The sequence below is a fragment of the Passer domesticus genome, chromosome 4, assembly GCF_036417665.1.
Source record: "Passer domesticus isolate bPasDom1 chromosome 4, bPasDom1.hap1, whole genome shotgun sequence".
NCBI classification, from domain to species: domain Eukaryota; kingdom Metazoa; phylum Chordata; class Aves; order Passeriformes; family Passeridae; genus Passer; species Passer domesticus.
The window spans coordinates 14,656,952-14,675,203 of record NC_087477.1 but is presented as its reverse complement, the minus strand read 5'-3'; the positions used below and the strand labels follow the sequence as shown (position 1 = coordinate 14,675,203).

Sequence of the window (18,252 nt, the reverse complement as noted above, 5' to 3'; positions counted from 1 at the left end):
TTTTCAGAGCAGGTTTCAGCTGCGCTCCTGGGATGCCCAACACGGATTCCATGGAAACGGAAGGGGAGACCCCTCGAGGGTGAGCAGGGCTGTATGGAGGCGGTGGCTCCTGTGTGGGAGCAGATGCTAAAATTTGGCATTTAAGGTCTCAGCACCATCAGAAAATCCTCTTGACTTCACCAACCCAGACTTTGGTTTCACAAGGACCAGGTGTCAGCATATGCCCATCCTCTGTGAAGGGATTGTCCCTATCAGGGAATTCACCTCGAGAGCTGGGGTACTTCTTCTTCTGTTTTTTATTTTTGGACGAAGCTTTTAGTGCGTTCCCTGTGTCCTGGTGAAGCCCAAACGTGCCTGCAGATGCACATTCCAGCATGAACATGCTACAGAGAGAAAAACCTCTCTCCTGATGCGATGTTCACTCGCTTGGCTCCACCCCAAAATCCTGGGATGCCCGTGCCTGGCCTGCTTAGCCTTGCTGCGCTGCCGGGTTTAGGGTGAGCTCTGTAGGTGGCACACAGGGGTGGGATGCAGGAGGAGGGGGATGTCTGTGAATCCGAGTGTCAGGATGGGCATCCCAGCAGGCCACCTTCATCTTCCTCCTCGTGCACTGTGCCTGAGGCACACCTGGGGTCTTCTCACTGCACACACCGGTGCTCCAAGAAAGTCACGGAGGGATCCCACGTCAGAAATCAACAACAAGGATATAACCAGCACCTGTCCATTTAGACTCTTCTAAGATCACAAGAGATTTAAGTCTCTTTCACAGCAGGGACTGCTCATGACAAAAACTCCAAAAACCAACTTAACCCTAAGAAAAACAGATGCTTCGGAGCAGGAGGTGCTAATTGAACTTATCCAGCCCTATGCCACGTCCTGGAGATTGTGGTGTGACGTCGTGGGTTTGTTTTTTGTAAAAATCACATTATATATGGTACAATACATTTTTTACAGAAAGCCTGGCATCTAGAAATAAGAGGTAGAACTACTCATAACTATATGTTTCCTGCTGCAGGAAAAAAATTCATTTTTCTTTACAGTAATTAAAAAAAGGTTAAAAAAATTGTCAAAAAAAAAAAAGTCATAGGTTAGGCCCCCATAATTTAAACAAAATAATCTAGGAAAATAACACTCTTCCATGTACCTGACGGATTAAGTCCATTAAAGTGTTTCTTTAAAAAAAATTGCATAGGAAAGGGACATTTCCAAACATGCTACAGCGATGGCAATGGTCTGTCTGTGCCGGGAGTGAAGTACCTTCTCTTTTATCTACAGGTGAGAGCACGTGAGGGTTAGCAGCACGTTCCAGCAGATATCGGGGAGCAGCCAAGAATCAGCCTGGAGGTCAGCTCTGTTCTGCCAGACAGCGGCTGACAGCAGCCAGTGCCTCTGGCGCTCCCGCGGGGACATCCCAGTCCCGGGCAGCCCCGCGGGGACATCCCAGTCCCGGGCAGCCCCGCAGGGACATCCCAGTCCCGGGCAGCCCCCCGGGGACATCCCAGTCCCGGGCAGCCCCGCAGGGAGGGGCAGCGGGGGCTCGGTTACCTTCGCTGGGGGGAGCAGGGAGCTTCTGAACATTTGGCTAGTAACAGAATGAATTCGTAAAAAATCAGACAGACAGACAAATTACAAAGTAGTTTCTGTTCCCTTGCTCCTCCAGAAATAACCATTGTCTTCAGGCTCAAGTTCTATTCTAATTTGAGGCACAACTTTTACTGGAGTTCGTGGAGGGCTGCAAAGAAGAAGACAGACGAGGTCAGAGCAGCACAAATGCTGGGCCTTGGGAATACAGCCAGGTTGAAGGTAAGGCCCCCACACAGATAATCTGAATGAGCTGGTCAGAACACTACTTGGACACTTCCAGGGTGGAGCATCCTGGTGCTGCACCCCAGGCTGTGCCAACATCCCTCGACTGCCATTGAAAAAATCCGGGCAAAGCTGCTGGGATGAATTTCAGTGCCTAACACCTGTAAGCACAGACACATCTCTGGCATTTCAGAGGAATAAACTTGCCTTGCTCCACATCACAGTCCTGGTGCTGGGAGGGCCAAGCTGGCCCCAAAGGACTGGACTCTGAGCAATTATTACTTGCTGCAGTTTAAGATTATTCTTTGCTGTATTTTCCACCACAGATATGGAAAAATGGATTATTTCCCCTTGGCAAGAACCCTCTGGGCTCCTCCCAGTACCCCCACGTCTTTCTCCTGGTCTGATTCCCAAAGCAGCAGCCAGGAGGCCAGTGGAGCCTTCAGGTCTCACAGGTTCTCCACTCCCCATCCCAAGTGCTGCCAGGGGCTGGAGTAACTATGGAATCAACTTGTTCATGATGACCTTGGGAAGCAGCCACCCGGTGCAGGGAACTTTGCTGTGTTCTGAGGGGGAGCAGAGGTGCATTTGTGGGTGCTTACCTTGGCATGGCGTGTGATTGAAGGAAGGGAATTGTATCAGCACGATGTGTGGCGTTCAAGGAATGTTGGTGATTTTTCTCCTGGGGGAAGAAAGCCTCGGTGTCACTGCTGCCTCCAGCCCTGCCTCAGCTCCTCCAACCCACCCCCATGGGCCAAGCCCTTTTCCTGCCAGCTGCCAGACGGATTTACAGCTCCTTGAGGAAACACTCCATTCCCTGCTGTGCTCCAGGTAAAACCCCTGGGGTGCCAACACTTACCTGGCACCTGCCCCCGGTGACCCCACGCTCCCCTGGCACCCCCCAGCTCCTGTGGAGAACCTTCTCCCTCCTGGCCCTGGGGAGGCATGTCCTCTGGGAGTAACAGTTCCATCCCTGCTCTTGCTGCAGCAAAGCCAGGGGTGGTGGTACTGTCAGGAACGTGCTCTGGATCGCAGAGATACATTCAAGCACAATCCCACAGTGCTGCTGCATTCCAGGTTTGGTTTTTTTGTTATTCCAATGACCTGATATGATTTAATTTTTATTTTGCATTGGTTTTAATTAGAAACCAGCAAATAAAACACTGGATTATAAAAATGTATAAATAGACAAACCAACTACAGCTCAGCCCATGGCTGATTTTCTGTGTTCTATCTTCAAGGGCATCCCAAAAACCAGGCTGATGGCATAACTACCTTTCCCTTAACTATTTTAGCCCTTAGGATGTTGGAAAAAAGGCATCTGATCCTGAAATCCTGAGTAACAATATTTAGGATGCAGTTTGTTTTTAGTATCAGGACTGTACTAAAAACATGGAATGAGGAGGATATGAGGTTGCCTGTGGCTGATTTTGGATGACATGCTGACATCAGCAGAACACTGAGGATATCCAAATAGCCAAGACAACGCCTCCTTTCCAATGGTTTTATTTTATAATCCAAATCTCTGAGTGTTTCTGTATCCAAAAGCCCCAGGGTAAGGTTTGCCACTCCCTGAAAAGGAAAAGAACTTGGCTCCCAGCTCCTAAGACCGATGGATAATTTAAGGATCTCAAGATCTGGGGGTCTAGGTCCTGCTCCTAGGAAGCACTAGCCAGGCAGTGGCACTAATTTATTTGGTTTGTACTTCTCCCCTCCCACCTCAGAAGAAAAGGGCATATGACACCCTTAGTATGTTAAAAAGCCATCCCAAAGGCAAAACCACCAAGGTCAGCTGTGATTCCTCACTTAAAAGAGGAAAATGTAAAGTGGGAATGACTGAAAATAAAGATTAAATTCAACAATTACAGCTATTAACATCAGAAATGAAAACCTAAAAGAAGAGCACAACCACCGAAGAAGGGAAATATGTTAATGGCCAACTGATTTCTGCCTGTGCAGTTTAATGACACAAATAAATAATTACTCTGTTAAATGCTGATTTTTGCAACTGCTTGGCACCTAAGGGAACAAACAGTGACAGGACAGCGCTGCAAATCCAGAACACCAGGCTCAGTGGAAAAAAAAAAATAAATCCCACTATCAGCAGGTTAACACCAAGGGGGAGAGGGAGAGGAGAGGAGAGGAAGAGAGAGTGGGTGGCCAGGAGACCTGTCAGGAGCTGGAGAGAAGCACTTAAACTGGAGGCACCAGAAGGAGCAACACTGATTTTGTAACCAGCAAAGGGGAAAAAAAAAAGCTCACAAAAGCAAAATCTGTCATAAAGCAGGGGCCTGGAAATTAAAAACGAGAGAGGAAAAAAAAAGAACAAGAAAATACTTCTGAAGTAAAAGGAAAGATTAATTTTTAAAGAAATCACTCTAAATATACAGAGATATATTTTGGTAGTGCAAGTCAGAGTCAAGCAGGCATGCAAGAGCTTAGTTCTACTCACTGTCAGCAGGTTTGCTATCACTTAGGAAAGGTTCCTGCTCCATGATGTCCATTGGTATTTTAATACTTGGGACTTTTTCTGAGTAGGGGCAGTCAGACTGTGAAAGAAACGTGTAAAAGGTCTTAGAATATTCCCACTGCTCTCTCTCTCATCATCTCCACACATTAAAATTATCCTTCACATAGTTCTGTAGGAACAGGTAAAAGAAAAGAAAAAAGCATCCTCCAGCTTAGCTGCCAGATGGATTCCACTTGTTCACCACTGCACCCCACTTCCCTTAATTACCCTCATACTCCAAAAATAAAACAGAAAAGAGTCATCTTGTGGGATTGTAAATTGCAATACATCTCCTCCTTTCCCACCCCATGGTCTTAAAAGACACCATCCCATTGTGCCTGCAGGAAACAGAGATGGAAAATGCATTTGTGGGCAGACACAGCAGGGCCCTGGCTGCTGGGAAAGCTCCTCCAAACCCTTCATCCTGCTGGGGTTCTTGTAAAAGCCCTTGCTTGTTCCCAATTGCTCCACAGGGCCCAGATATGACATGGCAGAGGCTCCTTACATCAGGCTGGCTCAGCTCCCTCTTTAATGCAAGTGGAGTCAAACCCAGTCCCAGTTACACCTCTGCTTCAGCAATTCCAGAGCCCTTGGAAGAATTCTGTAAGCCTGGCCCAGCCAGAGAAACAGCAGGCAGCTCAGGATGGGGTTCCCCAGAGCTGGGCACCCCACTGCCTTCCATCACCCACCTGCTCCTGCTTATTAGGAGGTGCTTGGAATTGTTTGGCTTTTTGAAAAATAAAGGGAACTCCTCATAGCTAAGGAAAGGCTGTTACTGCCTAACTTGGCAAAGGCAGGAAGGTGGGATTTGCCAGAAACGTTGGGACATCTTTGTTCCTGAAGAGAAGCAGAACCACAACACCAGGGTGGAGGGAGGAGTCCTTCCAGTCAGGGCAGGAAAACACTAAGAGGCCAGAGACTGGCTCTCCCTGGATTGTTATTGTTATTTTTCATTTATTTTTTTAACATAACTGATATCCAGTGCCTTATTTCATACTCTAACATCAAGATGTTTCCTCGGGACTATTTTCATGAGGCCGAGGGACAAGCATAACTCAAATAAAGCACAAGCAACACCCAGCAATTCCCTTGGCTGAACTCGGATCCATGCATTGCCCCCCAGATCCCACAGGATTAGCTCTGGGGGTGGATGTTTCTGGAAGGGAAAGTGTGAAAATAATCCAACCAGTAATGCCCAGTGCTGTATGTTCAGGAAGCTGGTAAAAACAAGTGCTGAAAAAAACCAGCAGGAGTTAAGAACCAGTATTTTGCATAAAATGTCTTACCCATTAGATTAATTACTGTACCTGGAATTCAGGAAAAGCTTGGGAAGAGAGGAAATATCTTAAAATATACAGGAGAGAGGGAAGCCATGGCTTGGGACACGCTGCTGGATTCACAGCAGCCAGGAGGAGGGGATGGAGTCAAACCTTTGCTGATTACTCAGCAGGGCCTCTTTTACTCTCATTTGGGTTTGCTCAAAGGTGCTAAAGAAAACCCTGGGAGCTGGAGCCATGATGGGACAGGGCAGCTTGCTGTCTGACCTAAAAGCCAATCCTCCCAGCTGCTTTTCCTGCTGTGCTTAAATGGGATTCTCTTCCAGCTTCAGGAGACCTTACCTCTCCCTATAGCCCAGGCAAGGCTCTTCTTCATGGATATGAGCAGAAGAAGTGACACCATGCTTAGAACTCACCACAGAGTGTATTTAGCACTTCAACATAAATTTAAAGGATTTGCGTTAGACCTGAGCAGGAGAACATTTAAAGGCACCAAGACTACATTTCTTCTTATATATACAACATGAAAGAGAACAGTCAAAGGCACATGAGTCTGGTCTAGCCAGGTCACTTTTCACTATTTAGGGCATGCTGTCACCTGAGGGAGGACCAGAGTGTACTGCAGAGGGCACAGATGCTCAGAAAACATGTAGGTGGGTGAGTTTTACCAACACCAAGCAGTTTTTCCTGCAATATCACAAATCACATCTATCTTGTGCTTTCCAAAAGAGTCATTACAAAAATATTTTAAAAAGACAACCAGTAGGACCGAGCTGCTGGTGAAAAGCATTCTCCTCCTAAAATGTAAGAGACAACGAAGGGGAGAAAGGCGGAGGAGGGAAGCTGGAAGAGGCAGGGTGACAAGAGGCATTCTAGCAAGGGGCATGACATCTCAGCAGGTACCTGGTGCTCTTGGGAAGTGTGACTTCATCCCTAGCAATGGCACAAACCACCCACCACAGGCTGGAAAAGGGAAGGCAGTATAGAAATTAAGTTTCCTTTGGGACCCATTTGTTGCAGCAGAGGAAGACCGAGCTGTCAGCTCCACAAGTGGCTGGCAAACTTCCAGCCTCAGCACTGGGCAGGGCTGTGTGGGGGGTTAGCTACCTAGGAAGGAGCAAGGTGACAAGAGTAGGAAGCTCCTTACATCATCATTGTCACTGTCCATACTGCCCTTCTTCTTTTTCTTCTTCTTCTCATCCTCTTTCTTCTTCTTGTCCTTTTCTGGAATGACGTCGTCAAGAAAGCTTAAGTCATGCTGGGAAAAGAGGTAGTCCATGGCTTTTCTGACTGCCACCAGGGCCAAGATCTGCAAAGGCAGAGAGGGATTCTCAGTCACATTTTACCTTTCACTTGGCACACTGCATTCCTCTCAGTTCTGCTTCTAAGCCCACACTCTTGAATTCTGGCTGTAAATGAACATACAAAGAAGGTGGTGAACACCTGGGACATCTCTGTCAGCTTAAGAGGTTGTTGCTGTGACTGCCTCATGTCAGAAAAAATCAGAAGCAGTGGATACTCCTGTATATAATACTCCTGTATTAGGAAATAAATAGCAAAAAAGAATTAGCACTTTCATTTACTTTTGGAGGCAGGTTCACAGGACAGCCTGAGTAATAAAACCCTGACTTATTTCTCACCACTTGCCCAGCTGAACTCTTAAGAAATCAGACAAGTGCCAGTCCACGCCTCCAGAGTTTGCAGAATAAAGTTTACTGGGGTTGTGGCAGCAGGAAACTGGAGTAAAAGCTTATTCTGTGCAAGACTGCCATGAAAGCACTGGGAAAAAAGGAAGGGATGTGTCTGAAATGGGGCTTACACGGGCGCTGGGTCTGACAGCCCCAGCAGAGGCCACTGAGATCCCACACAGGCTTTGCCCATGGGTACAGCAACAGGCTGGAAGCTGTAACCTATTCCCAAGAGGCTGCCTTTAGGGACAGCTTTGTCCCAGGCAATCATGATCCACAGCACAAACAATTCCCAGGAAAAGGTCTCAAGCTCTGACTTGCGTAAGCTAAGACGCGATTACGGACGTGAGGAATTCCTCCGGGGAGGAGGGATGCCACGCAGACACCCGTGACATCCTGCTATGAATTACTGTGCTGAAAATGCCTTTCCTCCAAATAAACAGGGACTTGGCCCTGGCTGAATCCTCACAAACTGAAGTTTGAGTTTTGTGGTCATGAGTGCAGAAAATTGAGTTTTTGCCATCCTCAGGTTTCACTCAGATTCTAACAGAGACAAAGAGATTTTAGATTCAGCTTCCAGCATCAGTGCAACACAGCCATGGAGTTGATGGAATGCCACATCAGTGGGAATAACTGATTTTTAACATCTTTCACAGGAGCATGTGTCTCAGCAGGAGCGTTTGGAGGATTTTTTTAACGGGCATCATCGTTTCTCACTGCACCATCTTGTTCTTTACCTGGCTTCTGCCCTCCCTCCTCCTCTCCCTTAAAAAAACCACTGCAGCTCCTACCTCCCCCTACAACTCAGATTTTACTTGTCCATAAACCTGAAATTAGGTGACCTGGGACCAAGATTTAGGAGTTCCATAAAGCTTTGCCTTTGCACAAGTCAGACCCATCTCCAAGCCAGAGTGCCTAGCTGTGTCTACAGATCTAGTAATAATATGAATAGTCACTCATAGATGGTAAACAACATTAGTGTCTTTTCACTTGAGTCCAAGGAATAGAGACATTCCCTTTCCCTCCTTTTGGCACCTCTCTTAGCACTAAGCCTCCTTCTTGGTTTTGTCAATCTGTGCTGTCTGAAAGCCAGGAAGACATTTTGCACCTGGACTAAACCAGAAAAACTCTGCCCCTCTCTTTGGTTCATGCAGTTCAAGGAGAAACCACAGCAAATCTAACCTTGGCAGCCAGGAATGGTCAACACTAACTACACCTTCCTGGGAAAAAATTAACTTTCCAGGCTCATTTTCCTCCAGAGGATTTAAGGAAAGGCAGCCATGGCCACACTGAGCCCATGCAGTCCTACATGAGTGCCATGAGAGGAGCTGTGAGGCAGGGACTGGCCGGGGAGAGGCTGGATTTACACATTCACAGGAGTGTACAAGAGGGGAAGGAGCAGGCAGTGAAGGAGAGCATCACCTACCATGACAGGGAATATGATAGCAGCCACGGTGGATTTGAGGATCCAGAGGAGGGCCAGGCACACCACCTGCAGGAAGGTGAAGAGGTGGACCCTGCGCAGCGGGACGTGGCGCAGGTAGATGAAGTCAGGCTGGTGTTTCAGAGGCATCAAGAGCAGCTTCAGCCGATCCATGAACTGGGAATGAAAATGGAGAGATGTTGAAATGAAACCCGGGATGCACAAAAATGAGAGAAAACAAGATGAATGCCCAAACCAGGGTCAACACCACACTCTGGGGCATTTTTGCTGTCCTCCCCTTCCCTGCTCCTGCCAAGGAAAGACGTTCAGCCTTTAGGAACAATGCTTTTGTTTTCCCCAAATAATTCAGGAGCAGAGGCCAACAGAGGCGAGGGCAGACATTGCCTTGCCAAAAAACAGAACAGCACCTCACTGAAGAGCAAGGAAGACAGGCAGCTTTCCCAGCAGTGTCCCTCTGCCCTGTGCTGGACTGGATGGACTTGGAGTTAAGCCTAAATGGGGATTTCTCATTGAGAAAAAAACACTGTTGATCCCAGTCCCACCACCGCCTGGGAGCAGGGGAAATCCCCTCCAGGAGAGCTGACCCGGGGCAGCAGGACAATCCCCTCGCTGTCCCCTGCCCAAGCACGGACCAGACAGAACCTGCCCCAGAGAATGGAACTGGAGCTGATTTACAGAATGCCTGAGGGAATTCTGGGGCTCACAGAACAGGCTGTCCCTTCCCCTCAGGGCACAATCCAGAGAAAGGCCACAATTAACAGGGTGCCAGAAAGCAACAAAACCACTTCCAGCCTCCTTGGGCCAGCTACAGGCACTGGGCATGAGAATGGCTCCTTATGTAAGATTTCCTCAACGACAAAGAGAGAGGAGTGGCTTCCCCTCCCTGGAGAACAATGTCCCTGCTCCTTAGCATGGAGGAACAACCCCCTGCCATACATCATCCTCCTTCCCTGCCTTCAGTCTGCGGCACAGGACCCAAAATACCCTGGGAGTGAGCCTGAGCTGGGCAGAAGCCTGTAGAATCCTGGGATGGTTTGGGTTGGAAGGGATCCTAAGGGGATCCTATTGTTCCAGCCCCCTGCCATGGGGACCTTCCACCAGACCAGGCTGCTCCAAGCCCCATCCTGGTTGCCAGAGATGGACCCAGGTCCTCACAAAGCACCCCTGGCACTGCCAGTGCCCACCTGGCCACTGTCCCTTGGTCTGCCATCTCAGGACACCTGGGCTTGTGGCCAAGTTTGCCAACAACTGCCACCCTTCATGGGCTTCCTGGGAAGGAAGAGGAGGCAGCGAAGGAGAAGGGTGAAGCTGGAGGGCTGTGGAAGGAGCCCTGTGCTGGCTGAGGACTCACCTGCACGCCGTTGAGGGATGCCACTCCCATGTAGAGGAAGACACCATAGAGCACGGGCATGGGAATGAACTGTGGGACAAGAAGAGCAGGAGAGCCCAGGTGAGAACCTCCCCGGACGCCACGCACCGTTAACACACAGAGGGACAACATTCCCAGCCCAAACTGCACCCATGGGTGGATGACATGGAGGAACAAAGCCATGGAAGTAATAAAGCAAAATAAAGCTGAATAAACAATAAATCCTCCTGCTGTGTTCTGAGAGATGCAAGGACATTTGTGCAATCACACTCTGCCAGGACTTGGACATCTTGTCAAGAAGCAGAGGGAATGATGGCAGTCACTCAGCAAGTCAAGGAACAGGTGGGCAAACGTGTTCCAGTGAGCTTCAAACTGCCTTCCACCTCTCACTGGTGGTGTGACTGGAAGCAGAAGGCAGAGAAGAAGAAAAGACAGCACAATCCTGTAGTTTGTGGTACACCCTGTTTTCCCAGGTAACAGGCGACAGAACAAGAAGAAAATAACTCAAGTTGTGCCAGGGAAAGTTTAGGTAGGATATGAGAAAAACACATTTATAGAAAGGGTTGTCAAGCCCTAGCACAGCCTTTCCAGGACAGTGCTGGAGTTGCCATCTCTGCAGGAATTTAAAAGCAGCACTTGGGGACATGGTTTAGCGGTGACTTTGGTAACGCTGATGGAACTGGGTGATCTTAGAGAGCTTTTCCAATTGAAACAATCCTGTGATTCCACGTCCAGTCCAGCTCAGTAAGCCTGCAAATCCATGCAGAAAGGATGTTCTCCTGAGTTCCACCTGAGCAACAAGAGTCGTGCCAAGCCAATCTCTGCCTGATCCGTCTCTCGCACACATTAATCCAGAATTACTCCCAAATGCAGGACTGATTTCCCTTCTTTGTTACCAGGATGTGTCCCTCCAAGTGCTGAGTGCTGCCCACACCTCCACATGGGGCACATCTCCCTTTGGGAGTGAGGAAGGTGCAGGGGAGCAGCAGACAGACTCCCTGGAATGAGTCTCTGGCCCTCACCAGAGAGGTGGGCAGCCAGCCTGGCATGACAGCAACAGGGACACTTGGGACAAACCATAGGCAGGGGCTGAATACCAGCCTCTGTGGGATTTACTGGTGCCCAGGGAGGATGGAATGAGCTCCAAAGGACAGTCCCTAGTGCAGTGCCAGGGGACTGCCACTGAATGGCAGCCACAGCCAGAGCACAGCACCCACTGGTCCCAGCACTCCTGCTGGGAACCCTCCCCTTCCAACCCCTGCCCTGAGCTCATCAGAGAGGCAAACAACATGGCAGCTTTCCAGGGTCTTAGCACATTCCCCATCACCTTGCTCAGCGCTTCCAGCAGGCATTTCCCTGGGGGCACATGAGCACCAAAGGCACCCAGCCATATGCAATCCAAAGCCTCCCAGCCTGCATTTCTCCTTCCTTCCTGAGTCTCACTGCCTGTCCCCTCCTTCGAGCTCCTTAACTCCTAACTCACTCTTCTCTTGGATTGATTTGCTCCCTCGAGTGAGCCACACTGCTATTTCCCATCTGAAGGTAAATGCTTTTTCTGCAGCGTGGGCTCTGCCAAAACCTCTGCTGTGACAGGGACGGGGACCTGGCGGGGGCTTCACAGAGCTGTGGGTGACCATGGGATTCAAAGCCCTCACTGGGCCTGAGGGATGACACATGACACAATGCAGTAAGCAAGAGTTGAGCTTGCCAGCTCATTTTCACTGCTCTCCTCTCCTGCCCTTCTGTTTATTTCCATGGGGTTTTTTAAAGTAAGAAAAATGTGTGAATATTATTTCAGCATTCCATGATGATGAATCTTGCAGATCATCCCGAGGTGAAACCTCAGTACCTTACTTAGCCTGCAGAGCAGCAAGCGGTGCTGTCCTTTTGGGAAGACTTTCTCTTGGCAGAGCATTCCCTAACAATGGGGGTGCTGGCTTTGGCGCTCCAAGCAAAGCTGCTGCAGGCCAACAGGACTGAAACTGTATTTATAGGAAAGTGCCTGTCACCCTCCTAGCAGAGCCAAGGATGGATCTGTGGAGATCTGCCTTGGCTGAGCAGAAACTACACCACCATCCAAAACCAGCACAGCCACCGCAAAGCCCTCAGCAAACAAAGCTGGGATTATTCCGTGGATTGCCTGGTTTATTAAATTCAGGATTGTCAGCGTTCAATTTGCCCCTGGCAGGGAAAGACTGAAATGTTCTGCAATGCATTTAACAGTGCAGCTCTCTCCAGCAGGACCCTGCCACTGGAATTTGCTAAAGGTCCTGAAATGCTGCCAGGTCCTTCCCGCTGGCACGTGGGCCAGCAGCATGCTGACTTATCCTCAGGCGTCCTCCAGCGAGGATCTTCCCCACACATTGTCTTAGGGGAAGCACTGACAAATAATTAATGGCTACAGCAATAACAGGGGAAGTAAAAGACCCCAGTGGAATAGAGGGAGAGGGATGTTGGAGGGAAAGGTCACATGAACTAAAAAACAGGATTATCACAATCAGGCATTAAATTAAAGGCACAGAAATGCCTGTTTGTGTGGAGGTGGAAACTGTTACCTGAGACACCAAAATTCGAGCCCGACCAACGGCCTTAGAAATGAAAGCCACTGTCTCCACTCCCTCCACGGGTAGAGTTGCTGCTCCCTGCCTGCCTCCTCCCCTCAGGCTCACACCACACTGTGCCTCACAGCCCCTGCAGTCTCCAGAAACTCCTGTGCAGCCTCCAGAAACACTGTCTGCTCGGTGCCGCGGTTACAACACACGGTGCCGCTGCTCTGACCTCTGCTGCTCCTGCCATTGGCTATGGATCCATGGATAAGGGCTCCTGCAGCTGACATCTCCTGCTGGACAGCATGTCTGTGCCCCAGAGAAGGCAGCAACAAGACAGATTTTCCAGTTTCCTTCTACAATCTGATGATCCACTAAGGATGCATTTCTCCATGGCTACATGCCACCACATCTCTGGTCTTGGAAAACAGCAACCTACCTAGATGCAATGGTCCATCAGCAGCACATCTGTCCAGAGCCTTGGCTAAACTTATAGGAAAAAAAGGTTCAGGAGATGAAGAAATGCCATTTAATTGCACTGCTTCCTCCAGAAACATGTTTTCCGTGCTCTGAGCTTTATCCAGAATATGTTTTCCATAAAGCAAAGAGGTATGAAAGAAATCATAAAAGAAAAGGGAACTTAACTTTATGCAAACATGGAGAAATAACCTTAAAATGAAAAAGACTACAGTGCCCAAGCACCCCAGCCCTGAACTTCATCAATGTTCTAGCACGCTACAACCATGCAGGTGTTTCCTTCCAGAAGTTTTGGATTTAAGCCTTCAAAGAACTGTGAACAGTCCTTACCTTGAGGATGGGAGCCATGAAGACAGACACCCCGGTCAGGATGAAAACGATGACACCAGTGACTCTCTGCTCCCTGAAACAACAGCACTGAGTCAGGTCCACAAGCACTGAACACCAATAGGAATCCCCCAAACTCATTTTTGCAGCCACATTTTTCATCCAACAGCCTCAGGCAGGTGGCTGGATCCTGAGCCAGACCTCTGTTTTAAACCCCCAGACAGTTTTGTTACACTGTTTGGGGATCAGCACAGCACTGCAGCTGAGCCTGGGGCTCACATTTAACCACCACAAACGGTGTGGCAGCTCCCAGCTCCCTGCCCAGCCATGCCCAGGGCGTGCAGAAGGCACTAAATCATCAGCTCTCCCTGCTGAGATCAGTAACACAGCATCAGCCCTGCCCAGAGCGCCCCGACAGCCGGATAAATCATTCAGACCTTCCTGGGGTGCTCAACACGTGCCTTCAGCAGCACCCACAGGGCTTCCCACACCCAAAAATACCTCTGCCAGTAATATTTCAGAACGCTGAAAGTCAGGCCATACAATTTCCACTTAGTTACCTAAATAAGCAGCCTGATTTCCAGGAGTAATCCCATTGGAAGCACTTCAGACCACTTAATGAAGACATCCAAACACATGAAAAAGATGCTTCATTAAGTAGAGCTGCTTGCACTAGGTATGACAGTTTTGTACGTTTGATCATTACATTTGCTAAGGAATTTGCTTAATTTCCCTGGATACAGAAGTCTGCAGGAAACTTATTTCCTTTAACACAGGAACACTGCGTCTGATGTGGCCAAGTAAACTTTGGAGGAGCCACGTGGGGGCTCGCCCAAGGAACTGGCTTTGGAAATAGGGAGAAGGCAGCACAAAATTCTTCGTACAAAAGGATTTTGCAGGCAAACGAGGTAATTGGGCCTTCCTGGTCGGACATACCTCACTCCCAAAAACTTGGGCTGCTCTCCAGGGGCTGAAGTCTCCGTTTCCATCTTCAAGCTGTCGATGTGAGCGATGGAGATGACGGTAGCAGCCACGTACCAGGGCAGCCCCATAAAGGAGCAGACAATCATCAGAATGGCCACCCAGAACAAATCCAGATGATATCCAGCACCTTTCTGTGGAGGGAGACAAACAGCCTTCAGCTTAATTATTCCAAATGCCTCCGGAGCAGGGCAGAGGCATGCTGGACAGGCAGAATTTCCTCCTGCAGCATCCTGGCCAACAGAGACAAACACCAGAAATACATGGGATCTTGTGAACAGCAAAAGGAAGCATCTCCCTTGGGACACAACACCAGGCTCCTTCAGGAGTGCAACAAGAACAACTGAAGCCTCATTCCCTATCCAAAGGAGAAAGCTGCCCTCGTTCTTGACTCCTTTTCAAACACCGCTGATCCTCTATTTTTAAAATCCTTTAATGAAATAAAACAGGAATTCCAGCAGCCAAGAGAAGAGAAGAAACAAAAGAGCCACCAAGAAAAGGGATCTTCAGAAAAACAGCGGACAAACCTCTAAGGTTTGCTATTTTAAAACAGATTAACCTTTTTAAAATCCCATTCAGTTTGATTTTATTGGAAAAAACAAATGATCCAGGCCTAGGATGACCCAGGAGGGAGGGCAATCCAGCTTCTCTTGAATAGTCCTCACTGTTTTCCTGACATGTGCACTGCTTACCTTGGCCTGCTGGTGCCAGCAGGATGGGCACCCAGCAATACCCTGCCAACACTTCAGCAAGGGATGAGCAGAAAAAACCACCTTTTTTCCTACAGCAGACCTTGTGCATAGAAGTGTTTTTTGGTATGGAACAACAAGATGGGGCTTGTGAACTCTCAATTCCACAAAATACCATACTCACACCATAAACAAAGGAAGCAGGGAATACATTTTTTACATCAAACAGTACTTTGCTGGAGTGTTTATAATTTGTTACTAAAAAAGTACAGCCAGTGCTGACAGCAAAACCACATTCAGAGGCTCATAAGCTGCAGAGATGAGGGGCCCCTTCCTCATGAGGGAAGAACAGTGAGTATTTTCTTACAGTCTTGAAGAAAATGGTATGTCTGCTTGGTTAGGTGTAAGAGACAGACCTAAAACTGTTTAGCCATCTCTGAGGAACAAGACTGCCCAGTATTGAGTTCATCTGCCCAGATCCAGGTGGCAAACAAGGATGTTCTGAGGGGATGATTTTAAACCATCAGCCAGCAGTCATCACTGTACATAAGAAACCTTTTCCATTCCCTGGTACTTCAACTCTCTCCTCCAGGCTGGGCTCAGGATGGTCTTAAATTACACATTACTTGTCTCATGTTTGCAGTGACCACATGAATTGAAACATCCTCCTCTTTTCCAAGCAGAAGCTCCCACCCCATTTCCAACAGCTCTCCTGATAACTGATAAAGCAGGTATCTAAATAATGACCCACCACTGCCGGTGTTTTGAGGGAGCCACTACTGCCTCAAGTGGGTCAGACCACTTGAAACATGCCCTGTTAGCAGGAAGGGAGAGTCTTCTTTCACAGGAATTTAATATTTTTCAATAGAACTGACCATGCAGGGGAATGGGAAAAAACCCTACAGGCATGAAAAACTGCTTATCACTGGTCTGGAAAGTTTGTTTTAAAAACATGGCTACATCTTAGGCTGTTACATATCAGCTCTTCTTTAAATAACATCCAACTGATTTGGTATGTCCCAAATCTCTCCAGCTTATTGCTGGTATTTGACAGCACCGTGCAGCTTTGGCCACAAAGCCACTTCTGCTTAGAAAGAGCAGCCAGTGCCAGGGACCAGGCTCATGTCCATGAGGGAGGAAGGTGGCAGGAGGAAAAGCCCCTGCATGTGCTCCAGGCACAAGGCCCACCCACCTTGAGCTTGTGCTCCTTCCTGTTGACGATGACGGCGGTGATCTGCTGGTCCATGAAGATGAGGATGGTCACCAGCAGGGCAGGGATGGCTGCTGCCAGGTACACCCACCAAGGGTTCCCTCCAAAAGGTGGGATAAACCAACCCCTCTCTGGACTGGTTGGCTTTGAAGGGCAAGGGAAAGAAAGCTTGTGTTAGAGGCGCAATACAGGGGTGATGACATCCCAAAGCCACCTTTGCTTCCAGCAATGGAGCTCCAGGGAGACACTTCAGGTTTGTGGCAATTTCATCCTTCCCATTAACACCAACTAAAGGCTCCCAGTATGGAGGCAGAATTTAGGAGATAAACCAGCCAATTAAAATGATGCTAACAAAAAGCATCCTAACCCTGTGATTAAACAGGCCCTTTCCAGACTGCTGACTACATTCCCATTCTGAGGGCAAGCCACTCCATACAGGGCAGGTGCAAGGGAGAAGGAACCTCCTCCAAAAGCCAGCAAACAAGCTGACAACAACATACCTTGAATTCACTTGGCACAATTAGTTTTGGTGTGTCCACACCGACCAGGGCATCTATTCCACAGAAGATCAAAATGGACAGGATAATGGCAAAGTCACTGATGAGCTTCCGGGCCTGAAAGAGACGCGGTACCACAGCCACAGGAGTTAGCACCACAGAACCCACGCTTTAGTGCCCGCAGCACAAACCCTGCCAAGACCAGCTCATCAGTTCTTCTCCCACAAATAAGCCCACCATCATGTCCAGTGTCATTAGCCACACATGCCTTGGTACTTTACTGTGTTCTCTGAAAGCCTAAATGGAAGCATGGAAACAACACAAACTTCCACAAATGAGATACTCTGAAGGACTGCCAGAGATTACATTGTTTGCTGTTCAAGTAGTAAGTCAAACTAAGCAGACAGGACAACAAACCAGGCTTCTCCCCTAAATCCCTAAGACCGCAGTTCTCCTGAAGTCACTGGAATACAACAACTTAGAGCTGCCATCAATCAGACCCCAGAATTTAACCAGACAGGAGCCACTGTGCTGGCCTGGAACTGTGTGACTTCTCCAGAGCTGCTGTTCCTTCCAGGTTTCCTGCGTTCACATGGTTACAGATAAATTGAGCTGCATTCCAGCCTGGATGGAATTTGTTTCTTTTCTATTAAAAATAAGAGAGGTTCAGTTGGAACACAGTGGAACAGTAAACATCCACGCAGGATAAATCCCTGTGTGTCAGAATGCCAGAAATGGGACAGTCTCAGTGACTTTGGCTTTGGCTCGCACGCCTGGCCCGGGAGCCTCACCAGGGGACAAAACAAGCAGATGCACCCAAGGCATGCCTGAAAGCTTGGAAGGGTTGCCTTCAGCACCTTTAAAACCCCTGCCACATTACCCAAACGGGTTACAGCTCCTCTTGGCTCTTCTGCTGCCTTACCTGTGCTCTCCAGAACCACTGGGAGCAATCCCAGGCATACCTCTGATAACCAGATCCAAGGAAGGCTCTGAGCTGTGCCCTCACAAAGACTGATGGGGTGACAGGAGATACTTACAGTGGTGGGAAAGTAGCGACTGGTCTTGAATTTCTTCAGGGCCATGGAGCACGTGTAAGTGCCAAAGAAGAGGATGAAAGACATGAGGGTGATGTCAGGGACATAGTCACAGTTGTTGCCCACAAGCTGACCCCCATACTTCAAGCAGTCCTTGGCTGTCAGAGCTGCCCAGTCAATGGTGGTGTTGGCCTGCAGGAAAAAAGGGAATGTTTCCATAAGGCTGTGTATACTCAGCCCGTGGTGGGACAGGAACGGTGACAGAGTATCTGAGAGGAACAGGGAGCATCATGTAGAAGCTAAAAATCATGGAAGCACAGAATGGTTTGGGTGAGACCATTTCCCTGCTGGTGTTTGACTAAAAGGGGTTGGTTACTCTGTGTCTCAACTTCCTTCCC

The 18,252-nt window shown here is 48.6% G+C and overlaps 1 protein-coding gene across 5 annotated transcripts in view; it reads right to left on the bottom strand.

Moving 5' to 3' along the window:
- Positions 1-280: 280 nt before the first annotated feature.
- Positions 281-18,252, bottom strand: part of SLC4A4 (solute carrier family 4 member 4) — a 138,206-nt gene continuing 120,234 nt past the window's right edge. For all 5 annotated transcript variants that reach the window (XM_064416263.1, XM_064416258.1, XM_064416260.1 and 2 more), the window contains 11 exons: positions 17,858-18,046; positions 16,824-16,937; positions 16,306-16,467; positions 14,380-14,558; positions 13,447-13,519; positions 10,076-10,144; positions 8,707-8,880; positions 6,740-6,901; positions 4,259-4,355; positions 2,409-2,488; positions 281-1,732 (listed from right to left, as the gene is read on the bottom strand). In XM_064416263.1, coding sequence (XP_064272333.1) covers positions 2,445-2,488; positions 4,259-4,355; positions 6,740-6,901; positions 8,707-8,880; positions 10,076-10,144; positions 13,447-13,519; positions 14,380-14,558; positions 16,306-16,467; positions 16,824-16,937; positions 17,858-18,046 — 1,263 coding nt within the window. In that variant the 3' untranslated portion in view covers positions 281-1,732; positions 2,409-2,444. The remainder of the gene's footprint in view (positions 1,733-2,408; positions 2,489-4,258; positions 4,356-6,739; positions 6,902-8,706; positions 8,881-10,075; positions 10,145-13,446; positions 13,520-14,379; positions 14,559-16,305; positions 16,468-16,823; positions 16,938-17,857; positions 18,047-18,252) is intronic.